This window comes from Pseudophryne corroboree, chromosome 6, assembly GCF_028390025.1.
Source record: "Pseudophryne corroboree isolate aPseCor3 chromosome 6, aPseCor3.hap2, whole genome shotgun sequence".
NCBI classification, from domain to species: domain Eukaryota; kingdom Metazoa; phylum Chordata; class Amphibia; order Anura; family Myobatrachidae; genus Pseudophryne; species Pseudophryne corroboree.
The window spans coordinates 260,802,418-260,816,217 of record NC_086449.1 but is presented as its reverse complement, the minus strand read 5'-3'; the positions used below and the strand labels follow the sequence as shown (position 1 = coordinate 260,816,217).

Sequence of the window (13,800 nt, the reverse complement as noted above, 5' to 3'; positions counted from 1 at the left end):
AAAGAATCACTAAACATAAAATACAAGTTGCCTTTTGTACAATTCCTATTCGTAGCATAGATGAATGTAAATGTGAAAGTGCCAGGAGTTGATCACAGCTGAAACTATCTGAGTTTGTGGGTGTCATGGTGGGATGACGCGTTCTCTATAAACCTATTGAACAACACTGCAAACAACTTTTATTAATTCAAAGCAGATAATAACATAGAAAAATAGCTTACTCTCAGCTGCATGGCAATGGTGGAAACAATGTTAATTGTCTTGAGTTCTGTAAGGAACATATACTTATGCATTTGTAAGTACAACATGATGATATTTACTATTGAATCCACTTCTATCTTATGTTTAGTAGCCCTTTAAATGACAAAATAATTCAGTGGAAAACAATCATAACAGTCATAAAATGTTGGGAATCATAAAGACGTTAGACGTGACCCGCAGAGTGCACGTTGCACAATATACATAGATCTCCTGTGTGGGGGGAGGGCCAGTGGTTTAATCCCTAATGGTAGATATCTCCATTAAATTTCACAATGAGTCAGAAATATCTGTCAGACACTATAGTAATACTATACATTTCAGTTTCCCTTAGGGCTTGCAGTGAAACAACTGATAACCAATCTACCTTATTAACGTAGCAAAAACGATACGGTGCCACAGGATGTGTCTAACATCAGCCCAGCAACAATATATGCTCAGACAGAGTTAGGCCAGCTCATAAAGTGAAAAGCATAACATAATAAATACAATTCCAGAAACCTGAGCATGTGTACTATGGGTCTGCCCTCCTTCTGACTGTGCTGTTAATGTTGGCAGGCTGTGGGCTGTGATCGGCAGCTTGGGAGCAACGCCAAAGAAGACAATTGTGGAGTGTGTGCCGGAGATGGCTCTACGTGCAGGCTGGTGAGGGGACAATCCAAAACCCATATGTCCCCTGAAAAAAGTAGGTGCCACTTTATTCCTCTAACCTTATACTCAAGAAAGATGTCATTTAAAAAAATCTGTGTAGATGATTACTTGTACTAGCTTAGTAATTAAAACTCCAATCTGTAATGGGAAGACTCTCTCCTCTTTGTACTTCTGTGCTGTTAATAGGTACAAATAAAGCACGTTGGAAAGCTTACTATTATATATATATATATATATTGATAAAGATATAGATATATAGATATACAGTAGAGGACTCCAAAAGATTTGGAAGGTGCACTCGCACTCATAAAGGAATAGCAGATACTTCTTCTTAAAATCACCGCAGCTTTTATTGTCGACGTTTCGGTCTGATGACAGGCCTTTTTCAAGACAGGTGATGCATCATCCTCATCATTTCATCATCATAGACAACAAATACATAATCTGCAAATACACAGTAATACACAATCACAAGCAATATGCCTCACCGGCCCCTATGGGCACCCGACAGTGACAATAATGGACCCGTCACCAAAAAACACCCATTAGAAATGTGCCTAAAGGATATAACCATCCTAATCAGATTACCTGGGATACATAGAAGAATCCACACCGGGTATCTCCTATGTCAGGACACTCAGACATAATCAAATACTAAAAATCATGCAGAGCTACTTCCATCTGTCAAATAGATACATAAACAGGTTTATCATAGATCTTTAAACTCTCCACCAAAAATACCTCACATCCAAGGTGATGTCAGTGTATAGTCTCATACCTTATCGGAGTAGCCAGAGAGCTAATGCAGCAATGATGCAGGAGGCATAGGCTTAAAAAGATCCAACCTACCAACACCAGAAAGAAACAATATCCTCACTGAATACTAATAGACATATCATCACAGAACCAATAGTGTGAAATTAAATCAGTAGTATAGAGTAAGACATCAGTACTCACATCAGCCCAGGGACACCACAGGCATTGCTGCATGCTGTCCCTACAAACAAATGGGCTATTTAAACCGCACTGGCCGGATGAATCTACGAAAGAAAATGATTAGATGCCCATATTTGGGGAATATATGTGTACTCTCGTACCATGCCATAAATAAATTAGCATATGCAGGTGCCAGATTAGACCCCATTGCTGTACCGGCTATTTGCATATAGAAATCCTTCTTATATACAAAGTGATTCTGCGTGAGTACCAACTCGGTCAGCTCAAGCAGGAACTCTGTGGGGTACTCAGCACAGGGTGTACGTTCAAATGCTGTCCTAAGCACTTCCAGTCCTGCCTGATGGGGTATAACAGTGTATAGTGAACATACATCGAGAGTGGCCAGAAGAGTTCCCCTGGTCACCTCGATGTCTATCACATGTTGGAGAAAATCTCCCATATCCCTAATATAACTAGGGATAGAACGAACCAATGGTTGTAATAAACTATCCAAAATTTGCGGCTAGGACACTCGAATGTACACTTCCGGTTGCTGAACCGCACGGAAGTACCGTTGGAACGCATGATGACGCGTTTCCGGCGGGTTGTAACTCGAATGACGGCGTCTGGATGAAGCCAGCGCGGAGGTTCGAGCGGCTAAGCGGCTGGGTCCGCAGGTGAAGCGCCTTGCTCACAGCATGCTTTAGGGCATGATTGAACAGCGGGAAGTGTCTTTTTATAAGTTTACTAGGTTTGTAAGGGGGATTTCCGGGTTGAACGTCACTTCCGGCCAGTACGGTTTAAATAGCCCATTTATTTGTAGGGACAGCATGCAGCAATGCCTGTGGTGTCCCTGGGCTGATGTGAGTACTGATGTCTTACTCTATACTACTGATTTAATTTCACACTATTGGTTCTGTGATGATATGTCTATTAGTATTCAGTGAGGATATTGTTTCTTTCTGGTGTTGGTAGGTTGGATCTTTTTAAGCCTATGCCTCCTGCATCATTGCTGCATTAGCTCTCTGGCTACTCCGATAAGGTATGAGACTATACACTGACATCACCTTGGATGTGAGGTATTTTTGGTGGAGAGTATAAAGATCTATGATAAACCTGTTTATGTATCTATTTGACAGATGGAAGTAGCTCTGCATGATTTTTAGTATTTGATTATGTCTGAGTGTCCTGACATAGGAGATACCCGGTGTGGATTCTTCTATGTATCCCAGGTAATCTGATTAGGATGGTTATATCCTTTAGGCACATTTCTAATGGGTGTTTTTTGGTGACGGGTCCATTATTGTCACTGTCGGGTGCCCATAGGGGCCGGTGAGGCATATTGCTTGTGATTGTGTATTACTGTGTATTTGCAGATTATGTATTTGTTGTCTATGATGATGAAATGATGAGGATAATACATCACCTGTCTTGAAAAAGGCCTGTCATCAGACCGAAACGTCGACAATAAAAGCTGCGGTGATTTTAAGAAGAAGTATCTGCTATTCCTTTATGAGTGCGAGTGCACCTTCCAAATCTTTTGGAGTCCTCTACTGTATGTGTGTGGGCCGATTCGGTCCATTGGGAGCACCCACTATTTGATGAACTTTTTATTGATGAGAGTGCAGGATTATCGCTATTGATATATAGATATAGATATATATATATATTTATATATATATATATATCTCCACAATATGTAGCAATCCACATATGTATACCAGCACACCACTCGAGTAGCATCAATACTTCACATCTTTTTAATATCCATAAAGTGCATGGTGCTTCACAATGACCGTGACAGGAATTCCATAAGAATGAAGATACTTAGCGTGTTATATGCATCATGGCAAATGGCACAGCGGGTGGCAATTCCTACAGCTGGTTCGGTGCACATAGAACCTTCTTCCAGGGAAACGCCATTGATCTATCTCATCATAGTCAAACACTGAATACATACACACATAAAGACATACCATAACACCTGTGCTGTCCCTTTTGGCACCATCTCTGGGCTACCTAAAACACATTGTATTCAATCCACAGCATTTCACCACACCTACAATGACAGCCACCTCTCACCCCACTCCGGGACTTGGCGTTTTCTACCAAGCACCCGCAAATAATTGTCATTGAAGTGTGTGCGATCCAATTATTTGGTGTGTGTATGTATGTATATATATATATATATATATATATATATATATATACACACACTGTATCTTACCAGTTTATGCAGCCTAAACAATCTCATAGAGTCTGATGAAGCTATCAGAATTCAGTGTCCGTTATATTATTATCTTTTATATATAAAGTGTTGCACAATGAGGGGATGACATTGTTGTATGACATGTCCCAGGAGTTACCATTATACACCATGCCCTGCCCTAGACCATCCTTGTCCAGTATATAACTCGGCACAGCAGTTCTGTTCCCATTATAACATATATTCCATCAGTTATGTGCACAATATATAAAATGGTCAAGCCAAAAATGTTTTACATGCCTATTATACAGTTTTGCAAGTAAGGTGGTATGGGCTGGTAGGATGTACCATTAAAAAACTAGTTGCCGGTAAACTGTACATGCTACCATCTTACCGCTGGTGCCATTAGCTGCCACAGCACTCGTCAGCAAGAGGGCCATGACTGACCAGGAGCAATCCAGCAGCTCCCGGAGAGCTGGGCATGCCACCAGAATGACCAGAAAGGTTGTATCATGCAGACACGCCCCTATGATGCATGACCACTCCCCTCATGATATGACACCACACCCACTGGCATATGTACAGAGTACCGACATAAAATAAAACTCAATGCATCACAACTAGTATATATTATGGTCAAGTATTGACTTGCTCAATACGTAACGTATTCCATAGGTTGCATGTCTTATATATAATAAAAAAAATGTTTTGTGCCCATTATACGTATAATATGGTCCAGGGATTACATTCAGGTATATGCTATGACTGTGAAGTCTTATATCTAGTATATAGCAGGACTGAAACATTATTTGTACTTTTATCTGGACATTTAGGGGGACATTTACTAAGCAGTGATAAGAGCAGAGAAGTGAGCCTGTGGAGAAGTGGCCCCATCAACCAATCAGCAGCTCTGTAAAATGTTATAGTAGCAAATTATAAATGTTACTTCAGTGCTGATTGGTTGCCATGGGCAGCTTCTTCACTGGCTCACTTCTCTGCTCTTATCACTGCTTAGTAAATGTCCCCCTTAATCTTTTAGTCACTTTGAATATACTAGATCTGTGGTTGAGCAGTTTTGCCTGGCTAGAGCTCTGTGGCATGACAAGCTGTTCTGGAGAGCTATAAAGTCCTGGCGATACAATCTTCATTTCCGCTTCTGTTCTGCCATTCTGCAGAATGCATTTCTGCACTGTACATGTAAATTTGCATTTTGCTGAATTTATAGTCTATGAATACAGCTGGGAGGACAGCGGTCAGTTAATTCTGCTGTGGTGTGGTTTTGGTAGGATTGGGAACACTTAGATTCCGCAGACAACATGTGCCAAATGTGGAATGAGGTGAACATTCCGCAGAGCAGTTTTGAAATTTTATCTCATGTTAGCCTAGAACTATGATCCATCTATTGGGAAATGGAGACATTCACTTTGAAATGAGTTATGCTGTGTTCTCTAGTTGTTCCAATGAATAAATGGTTGTTGTATATGCAGTAGTTAGTTATACATTAGCACCATGGTGTACTGTGAGAAGTAAGAAATGTGGTTTATCAGAGAGTCAGTGATGTGCCATGGCGGATGTTGTGCAGCACATTGCTCAATTCATGTCTTTATTGAGTATCAGATTATCCACCTTATAAATTCATTCTTTCTTCATCCTTAAACATCTATAGCCGGGTACACACTAGACGACATTTTAAACGAATTTGCCATTCGTTACGTCAAATTCTTAAAATTATCCAGACTGTACCCACTACATCAGTAGCAATATGCACTCCTGCAGGTTACTAGTGACAGCCCCCCTTCCCCCTTGTCTGTACATGTAGCCCAACCTGGGAATGTCGCTAGCGAGGCCATGCTGTAGCCCCGCTCCCTCCTGCCGTTGCTGCGCCACTGCCGGTATCAGCAAGTGTATATGCATTTGCCGATGCCTGCGGTGTCCTGTCGCCCGTAATGTCGTGCTGGGTACACATCGTCTAATGTTCACCCAGCATTAGTGTTGAAGTCACAAAGCACAGAGAATGGGGAGACCAGAATTAAGCACAATCACATGCAGTACCAAGAGTTTTCCTAAAATAAAGTAGTTAGGGGCCCATTTATCCAACTACTTTTACCTATTTAAAAATTGTTGCGTATAATAAATGGTGCTCCAGCCAATCAGTTCCTGTCATTTTTCAAGCACATGACAGGAGCTGATTGGCTGGAGTACCATTTATCATAGCTAAAACTCATTGATAAATGGACCTCTTAATCCACTAAACAAATAAGCTATTTTTGTTTATTTTCTTAATGCACAATTCATTACAATTTTACTAGGAATTAATGATACGGAGGCTTGAATAGCATTGTATTTACAAAGAAGAATCCTATAGGCACACCATTTTTGGGGGCTTATTATTATTATTATCATTATTATTATTATTATTAATATAATAATAATTATAATAATAATAACAACAATAATAATCATAATACACAATAGTAATAATAATAATAATAATAATAATAATAATAATTATTATTATTATTATTATTATGTATTTAGTTACTTATCTGTGACAAGATCAAAAAGTTACTAATAAAGAAAATATATTGACACTAATTTCTCTATATGGACTCTTTCGGCTTCTCGATTGCAGTGAGTTGTCATTATAGAGAAAGCTCCCCTCTTTCTTTTAAAACGTGATCAGTTAGCAAAACAGAATATGTGCAATATAAATAGTTGGAGTGGATGTACGTATATATGTGTGGACAAGTATTATGCCATTGGCATTTCTTTCACTAACTATCAGAATGGTCGTTTGCTGTATCCCGGAATAACATACCATCTCATGTTTTCATCATGTCAATTTCACAAGCTCCACGGCATCCAGTGGCCACACAAGCTCCACAGCATTCAGAGGCCACACAAGCTCCATGGCGTACAGAGGCCACACAAGCTCCATGGCATACAGAGGCCACAAAGCTCCATGGCATCCAGAGGCCACACCCTTTCATGAGTCAAAAGCACTGTCATGATTTGAGGCCTGCAATGTGGATTTGTGTAATTACTCCACAGCCTCAGAGATTTTACACCCAGCTATGGCTGGTGACTCATGGGAAGTCAACTCATCCTTTATGGGATCAGTCAGATCTTGCCAAAAGGTTGCCATTAAGGCCTCATTACTCTACTGAATCTCTGAGGTATATGTTCTGAACTGAATAGAATAATGTCTCACAGACTGTGTTCTCTGGTTTCATCGAGCAGTTTCTTGAAAGCATCAAAGAAGGCATTACAGTCAAGCAAGAGAGGTGGGCCATAATGTTACTACAATGGAGAAGCATATGCCAGGGCCTGGCCAGTAACTAGGGAAATAGTATAAGTCACTTGTTCTCACTCAGACATTTGTATAGAAATATCAGTGAAAATAACACATGTGGCATGAACCCCCTGGGTACTGGTTAAACCACAAGTCACAGAATTGTAGCAGTGAATACAGTATGAGGTTTTGGCAGGAGGGTGCAGGTCAAATTTGTGTTTTTTTGCATGTTATTTTTATTGAGCCACAAACATAAAAAATAACAGAATACCGTGATAATCCAATATACGAAAGCAAGAACAAAATATAAGGTAGTTGTACTGTAGTCTCTAAAAACAGACTTGTAAAAGGTCAAAAACGTTATGTTATGACAACAATGTCATTGGGCAATAGTCAGAAGATGTGTGGATACAAGTATTAAGCCACTATGCAGGTATGAACATGGCATCATACAAAAAGAATCATAATACTCAAAAGAGAAAGGAAAGAATAAAAAGGTAAGAGAGGAAAGAGAAAGAAAATAGAGATAAAACAAAAGAATTTGGGTTGGGGGGGGGGGGGGTTTGGAGATTTTCCACCGGGACCCAAATGAATAGGAAAGACCGGTATTAGATCACATAAGGATCACATAAGGATCACATAAGGAGGTACATGGTCTGTGAGGCACTGTTAAGAGATATTAGCCTATCAGATTTGCAGAATTCCTAACAGCTAAGCCACAAAGTCAAATACTGTAGTTCCATAATTTATCAGCAGAAAAAATAATATTGTCCATTGACCTATACAATTCTATACTGTGACACCAGTCAGTAAGGCTAGAGGTAGATTGCCATTGCGTGGGAATTACTGTCTTAGCTGCACTGTTAAGATATTTCAAGAGTGATTTTTTTTATACACAGATAAAGGCATGGTAGTTTGATTCAAAAGCCAAAACTCAGGCACATCTGGAACATCCAAGCCTAAAATTTCCTGCGCAATCAAAACCAGGTGGAGGTAAACTTTATATGCAGACAAACTTAGAAAACACAGGTTACTGGAAACTGCATGAATACTGGGGATGCAGGTACTTAAGCAATGCAGATATAGTTGATGAACTTGTCAAGGCTGATGAAATTGGCAAAGTAATGACAGAAGTAAATAGGGTCCAGAAACAAATAGCAGAATGTTCACCTGATTAATGGCAGAGTTCCTATAGCTTGGCAGCCACAGAAGCTCACAAGAACATACACAGGTGCTGGTAATCAGGAATCTTGGCAAAGCAAACATAAAACAGAAGTCCAAACAGAAGTTCCTTGGCTGGGCAGATCCAGAATATACTGTATGAACAGGTAACATTAACAGGAGCAGGAATCCAGAAAATATCAACATCAATGACCCAGCCCTGAGTGCTGGGATCAGACAGACTGAGTAGGCAGCTGCCAGACAAAGTCCATGCTTGTTATTATTAAATCATCCATTTCTCTATCGTCCTAAGTGGATGCTGGGGTTCCTGAAAGGACCATGGGGAATAGCGGCTCCGCAGGAGACAGGGCACAAAAAAGTAAAGCTTTACTAGGTCAGGTGGTGTGCACTGGCTCCTCCCCCTATGACCCTCCTCCAGACTCCAGTTAGATTTTGTGCCCGAACGAGAAGGGTGCAATCTAGGTGGCTCTCCTAAAGAGCTGCTTAGAGAAAGTTTAGTTTAGGTTTTTTTTCTTTACAGTGAGTCCTGCTGGCAACAGGATCACTGCAACGTGGGACTTAGGGGGAAAGTAGTAAACTCACCTGCATGCAGAGTGGATTTGCTGCTTGGCTACTGGACACCATTAGCTCCAGAGGGATCGAACACAGGCCCAGCCGTGGAGTCCGGTCCCGGAGCCGCGCCGCCGACCCCCTTGCAGATGCTGAAGCGTGAAGAGGTCCGGAAACCGGCGGCTGAAGACTCCTCAGTCTTCATAAGGTAGCGCACAGCACTGCAGCTGTGCGCCATTTTCCTCTCAGCACACTTCACTGGGCAGTCACTGAGGGTGCAGAGCGCTGGGGGGGGGCGCTCTGAGAGGCAAATATAAACCTTATACAAGGCTAAAAATACCTCACATATAGCCCATAGGGGCTATATGGAGATATTTAACCCCTGCCTGACTGGAAAAATAGCGGGAGAAGAACCCGCCGAAAAAGGGGCGGGGCCTATCTCCTCAGCACACGGCGCCATTTTCTGTCACAGCTCCGCTGGTCAGAACGGCTCCCAGGTCTCTCCCCTGCACTGCACTACAGAAACAGGGTAAAACAGAGAGGGGGGGCACATTAATGGCTATATATATATATATTAAAGCAGCTATAAGGGAGCACTTAATATAAGGATATCCCTTGTATATATAGCGCTTTGTGGTGTGTGCTGGCAGACTCTCCCTCTGTCTCCCCAAAAGGGCTAGTGGGTCCTGTCTTCATTAGAGCATTCCCTGTGAGTTTGCGGTGTGTGTCGGTACGTGGTGTCGACATGTATGAGGACGATATTGGTGTGGAGGCGGAGCAATTGCCAAATATGCAGATGTCACCCCCCAGGGGGTCGACACCAGAATGGATGCCTTTATTTGTGGAATTACGTGATGGTTTATCTTCCCTTAAACAGTCAGTTGAGGACATGAGGCGGCCGGACAATCAATTAATGCCTGTCCAGGCGCCTCAAACACCGTCAGGGGCTGTAAAACGCCCTTTGCCTCAGTCGGTCGACACAGACCCAGACACGGGCACTGATTCCAGTGACGACGGTAGAAATTCAAACGTATTTTCCAGTAGGGCCACACGTTATATGATTTTGGCAATGAAGGAGACGTTACATTTAGCTGATACTACAGATACCGTAAAACAGGGTATTATGTATGGTGTGAAAAAACTACAAACAGTTTTTTCCTGAATCAGAAGAATTAAATGACGTGTGTGATGAAGCGTGGGTTGCTCCTGATAAAAAGTTGATAATTTCAAAAAAGTTATTGGCATTATACCCTTTCCCGCCAGAGGTTAGGGCGCGCTGGGAAACACCCCCTAAGGTGGACAAGGCGCTCACACGCTTATCCAAACAAGTGGCGTTACCCTCTCCTGAGACGGCCGCACTTAAGGATCCATCAGATAGAAAGATGGAAGTTATTCAAAAGAATATATACACACATGCAGGTGTTATACTACGACCAGCTATAGCAACTGCCTGGATGTGCAGTGCTGGAGTAGTTTGGTCAGAATCCCTGATTGAAAATATTGATACCCTAGATAGGGACAATGTTTTACTGTCGTTAGAACAAATAAAGGATGCATTTATCTATATGCGTGATGCACAGAGGGATATTTGCACACTGGCATCTCGGGTGAGTGCTATGTCCATTTCAGCCAGAAGAGCCTTATGGACACGACAGTGGACAGGCGATGCGGATTCAAAACGTCACATGGAGGTTTTGCCGTATAAAGGGGAGGAGTTATTTGGAGTTGGTCTATCAGACTTGGTGGCCACGGCTACTGCCGGGAAATCCACTTTTTTACCTCAAGTCACTCCCCAACAGAGAAAGGCACCGACCTTTCAACCGCAGCCTTTTCGCTCCTACAAAAATAAGAGAGCAAAGGGCTTGTCGTACCTGCCACGAGGCAGAGGAAGAGGGAAGAGACACCAACAGGCAGCTCCTTCCCAGGAACAGAAGCCCTCCCCGGCTCCTGCAAAAACCTCAGCATGACGCTGGGGCCTCTCAAGCGGACTCGGGGACAGTGGGGGGCCGTCTCAAAAATTACAGCGCGCAGTGGGCTCACTCGCAGGTAGACCCCTGGATCCTGCAGATAATATCTCAGGGGTACAGGTTGGAATTAGAGACGGATCCTCCTCATCGTTTCCTGAAGTCTGCCTTACCAACCGTCTCTTCCGAAAGGGAGAGGGTGTTGGAAGCCATTCACAAGCTGTACGCTCAGCAGGTGATAGTCAAAGTACCCCTATTACAACAAGGAAAGGGGTATTATTCCACTCTATTTGTGGTACCGAAGCCGGATGGCTCGGTAAGGCCTATTCTAAATCTGAAGCCCTTGAACCTCTACATAAAAAAGTTCAAGTTCAAGATGGAGTCACTCAGAGCAGTGATAGCGAACCTGGAAGAAGGGGACTTTATGGTATCCTTGGACATCAAGGATGCGTATCTACACGTTCCGATTTACCCCGCACACCAGGGGTACCTCAGGTTCATTGTTCAAAACTGTCACTATCAGTTTCAGACGCTGCCGTTCGGATTGTTCACGGCGCCTCGGGTCTTTACCAAGGTAATGGCCGAGATGATGATTCTTCTTCGAAGAAAAGGCGTATTAGTTATCCCATACTTGGACGATCTCCTAATAAGGGCAAGGTCCAGAGAACAGCTGGAGACAGCTTTAGCACTATCTCAAGAGGTGCTAAGACAACACGGGTGGATTCTGAATATTCCAAAATCCCATTTAATCCCGACAACTCGTCTGCTGTTCCTAGGAATGATTCTGGACACGGTTCAGAAAAAGGTTTTCCTTCCAGAGGAAAAAGCCAAGGAGTTATCCGATCTGGTCAGGAACCTCCTAAAACCAGGAAAAGTGTCAGTACATCAATGCACAAGAGTCCTGGGAAAAATGGTGGCTTCTTACGAAGCAATTCCATTCGGCAGATTCCATGCAAGAATATTCCAAAGGGATCTGTTGGACAAATGGTCAGGGTCGCATCTGCAGATGCACCTGCGAATAACCCTGTCACCAAAGACAAGGGTGTCACTTCTGTGGTGGTTGCAGAAGGCTCACCTATTAGAAGGCCGCAGATTCGGCATTCAGGATTGGATCCTGGTGACCACGGACGCCAGCCTGAGAGGCTGGGGAGCAGTCACACAAGGAAGAAACTTCCAGGGAGTATGGACGAGTCTGGAAAAGTCTCTTCACATAAACATTCTGGAACTAAGAGCAATCTACAATGCTCTAAGCCAGGCGGAACTTCTCCTGCAAGGAAAGCCGGTGTTGATTCAGTCGGACAACATCACGGCGGTCGCCCATGTAAACAGGCAGGGCGGCACAAGAAGCAGGAGTGCAATGGCAGAAGCTGCCAAGATTCTTCGCTGGGCGGAGAATCACGTGATAGCACTGTCAGCAGTGTTCATCCCGGGCGTGGACAACTGGGAAGCAGACTTCCTCAGCAGACACGATCTTCATCCGGGAGAGTGGGGTCTACATCCAGAAGTCTTCAACATGTTAATAGACCGTTGGGAAAGACCAATTGTAGACATGATGGCGTCTCGCCTCAACAAGAAACTGGACAAATATTGCGCCAGGTCAAGAGATCCACAGGCAATAGCTGTGGACGCACTGGTAACTCCTTGGGTGTACCAGTCAGTGTATGTGTTTCCTCCTCTGCCGCTCATACCAAAGGTATTGAAGATCATACGGCAAAGAAGAGTAAGAACAATACTAGTGGTTCCGGATTGGCCGAGAAGGACTTGGTATCCGGAACTTCAAGAGATGCTCACGGACGAACCGTGGCCTCTACCTCTGAGAAGGGACCTGCTACAGCAGGGTCCCTGTCTTTTTCAAGACTTACCGCGGCTGCGTTTGACGGCATGGCGGTTGAACGCCAGATCCTAAAAGGGAAAGGCATTCCAGAAGAAGTCATTCCTACCTTGATTAAGGCACGGAAGGAAGTCACCGTGAAACATTATCACCGCATTTGGCGAAAATATGTAGCGTGGTGCGAGGATCGGAGGGTTCCGACGGAGGAATTCCAACTGGGTCGTTTCCTACATTTCCTGCAATCAGGATTATCTATGGGTCTCAAATTGGGATCCATTAAGGTTCAAATTTCGGCCCTGTCAATATTCTTCCAAAAAGAATTGGCCTCTGTCCCTGAGGTCCAGACTTTTGTCAAGGGAGTACTGCATATACAGCCTCCTGTGGTGCCTCCGGTGGCACCGTGGGATCTAAATGTAGTTTTAGATTTCCTCAAATCCCATTGGTTTGAACCATTGAAAAAGGTGGATTTGAAATATCTCACATTGAAAGTGACTATGTTACTAGCCCTGGCCTCTGCCAGGAGAGTATCTGAATTGGCGGCTTTATCTTATAAAAGTCCTTATCTAATCTTCCATTCGGATAGGGCAGAACTGCGGACTCGTCCGCATTTTCTCCCTAAAGTGGTATCAGCATTTCATCTGAACCAACCTATTGTGGTGCCTGCGGCCACTAGCGACTTGGAGGACTCCAAGTTGTTGGACGTTGTCAGAGCCTTAAAAATATACATTGCAAGGACGGCTGGAGTCAGAAAATCTGACTCGCTGTTTATATTGTATGCACCCAACAAGTTGGGCGCACCTGCTTCTAAGCAGTCGATTGCTCGTTGGATTTGTAACACAATTCAACTTGCACATTCTGTGGCAGGCCTGCCACAGCCTAAAACTGTAAAAGCCCACTCCACAAGGAAGGTGGGCTCATCTTGGGCGGCTGC

General features: G+C 43.3%; 1 protein-coding gene across 1 annotated transcript in view; it reads left to right on the top strand.

The window, feature by feature from the left end:
- The window catches only part of ADAMTSL3 (ADAMTS like 3), a 788,444-nt gene that overhangs the window by 554,098 nt on the left and 220,546 nt on the right, over positions 1-13,800 (top strand). The window contains exon 7 of the mRNA XM_063925941.1: positions 817-943. Within this exon, the coding sequence (XP_063782011.1) occupies positions 817-943 (127 nt within the window). The remainder of the gene's footprint in view (positions 1-816; positions 944-13,800) is intronic.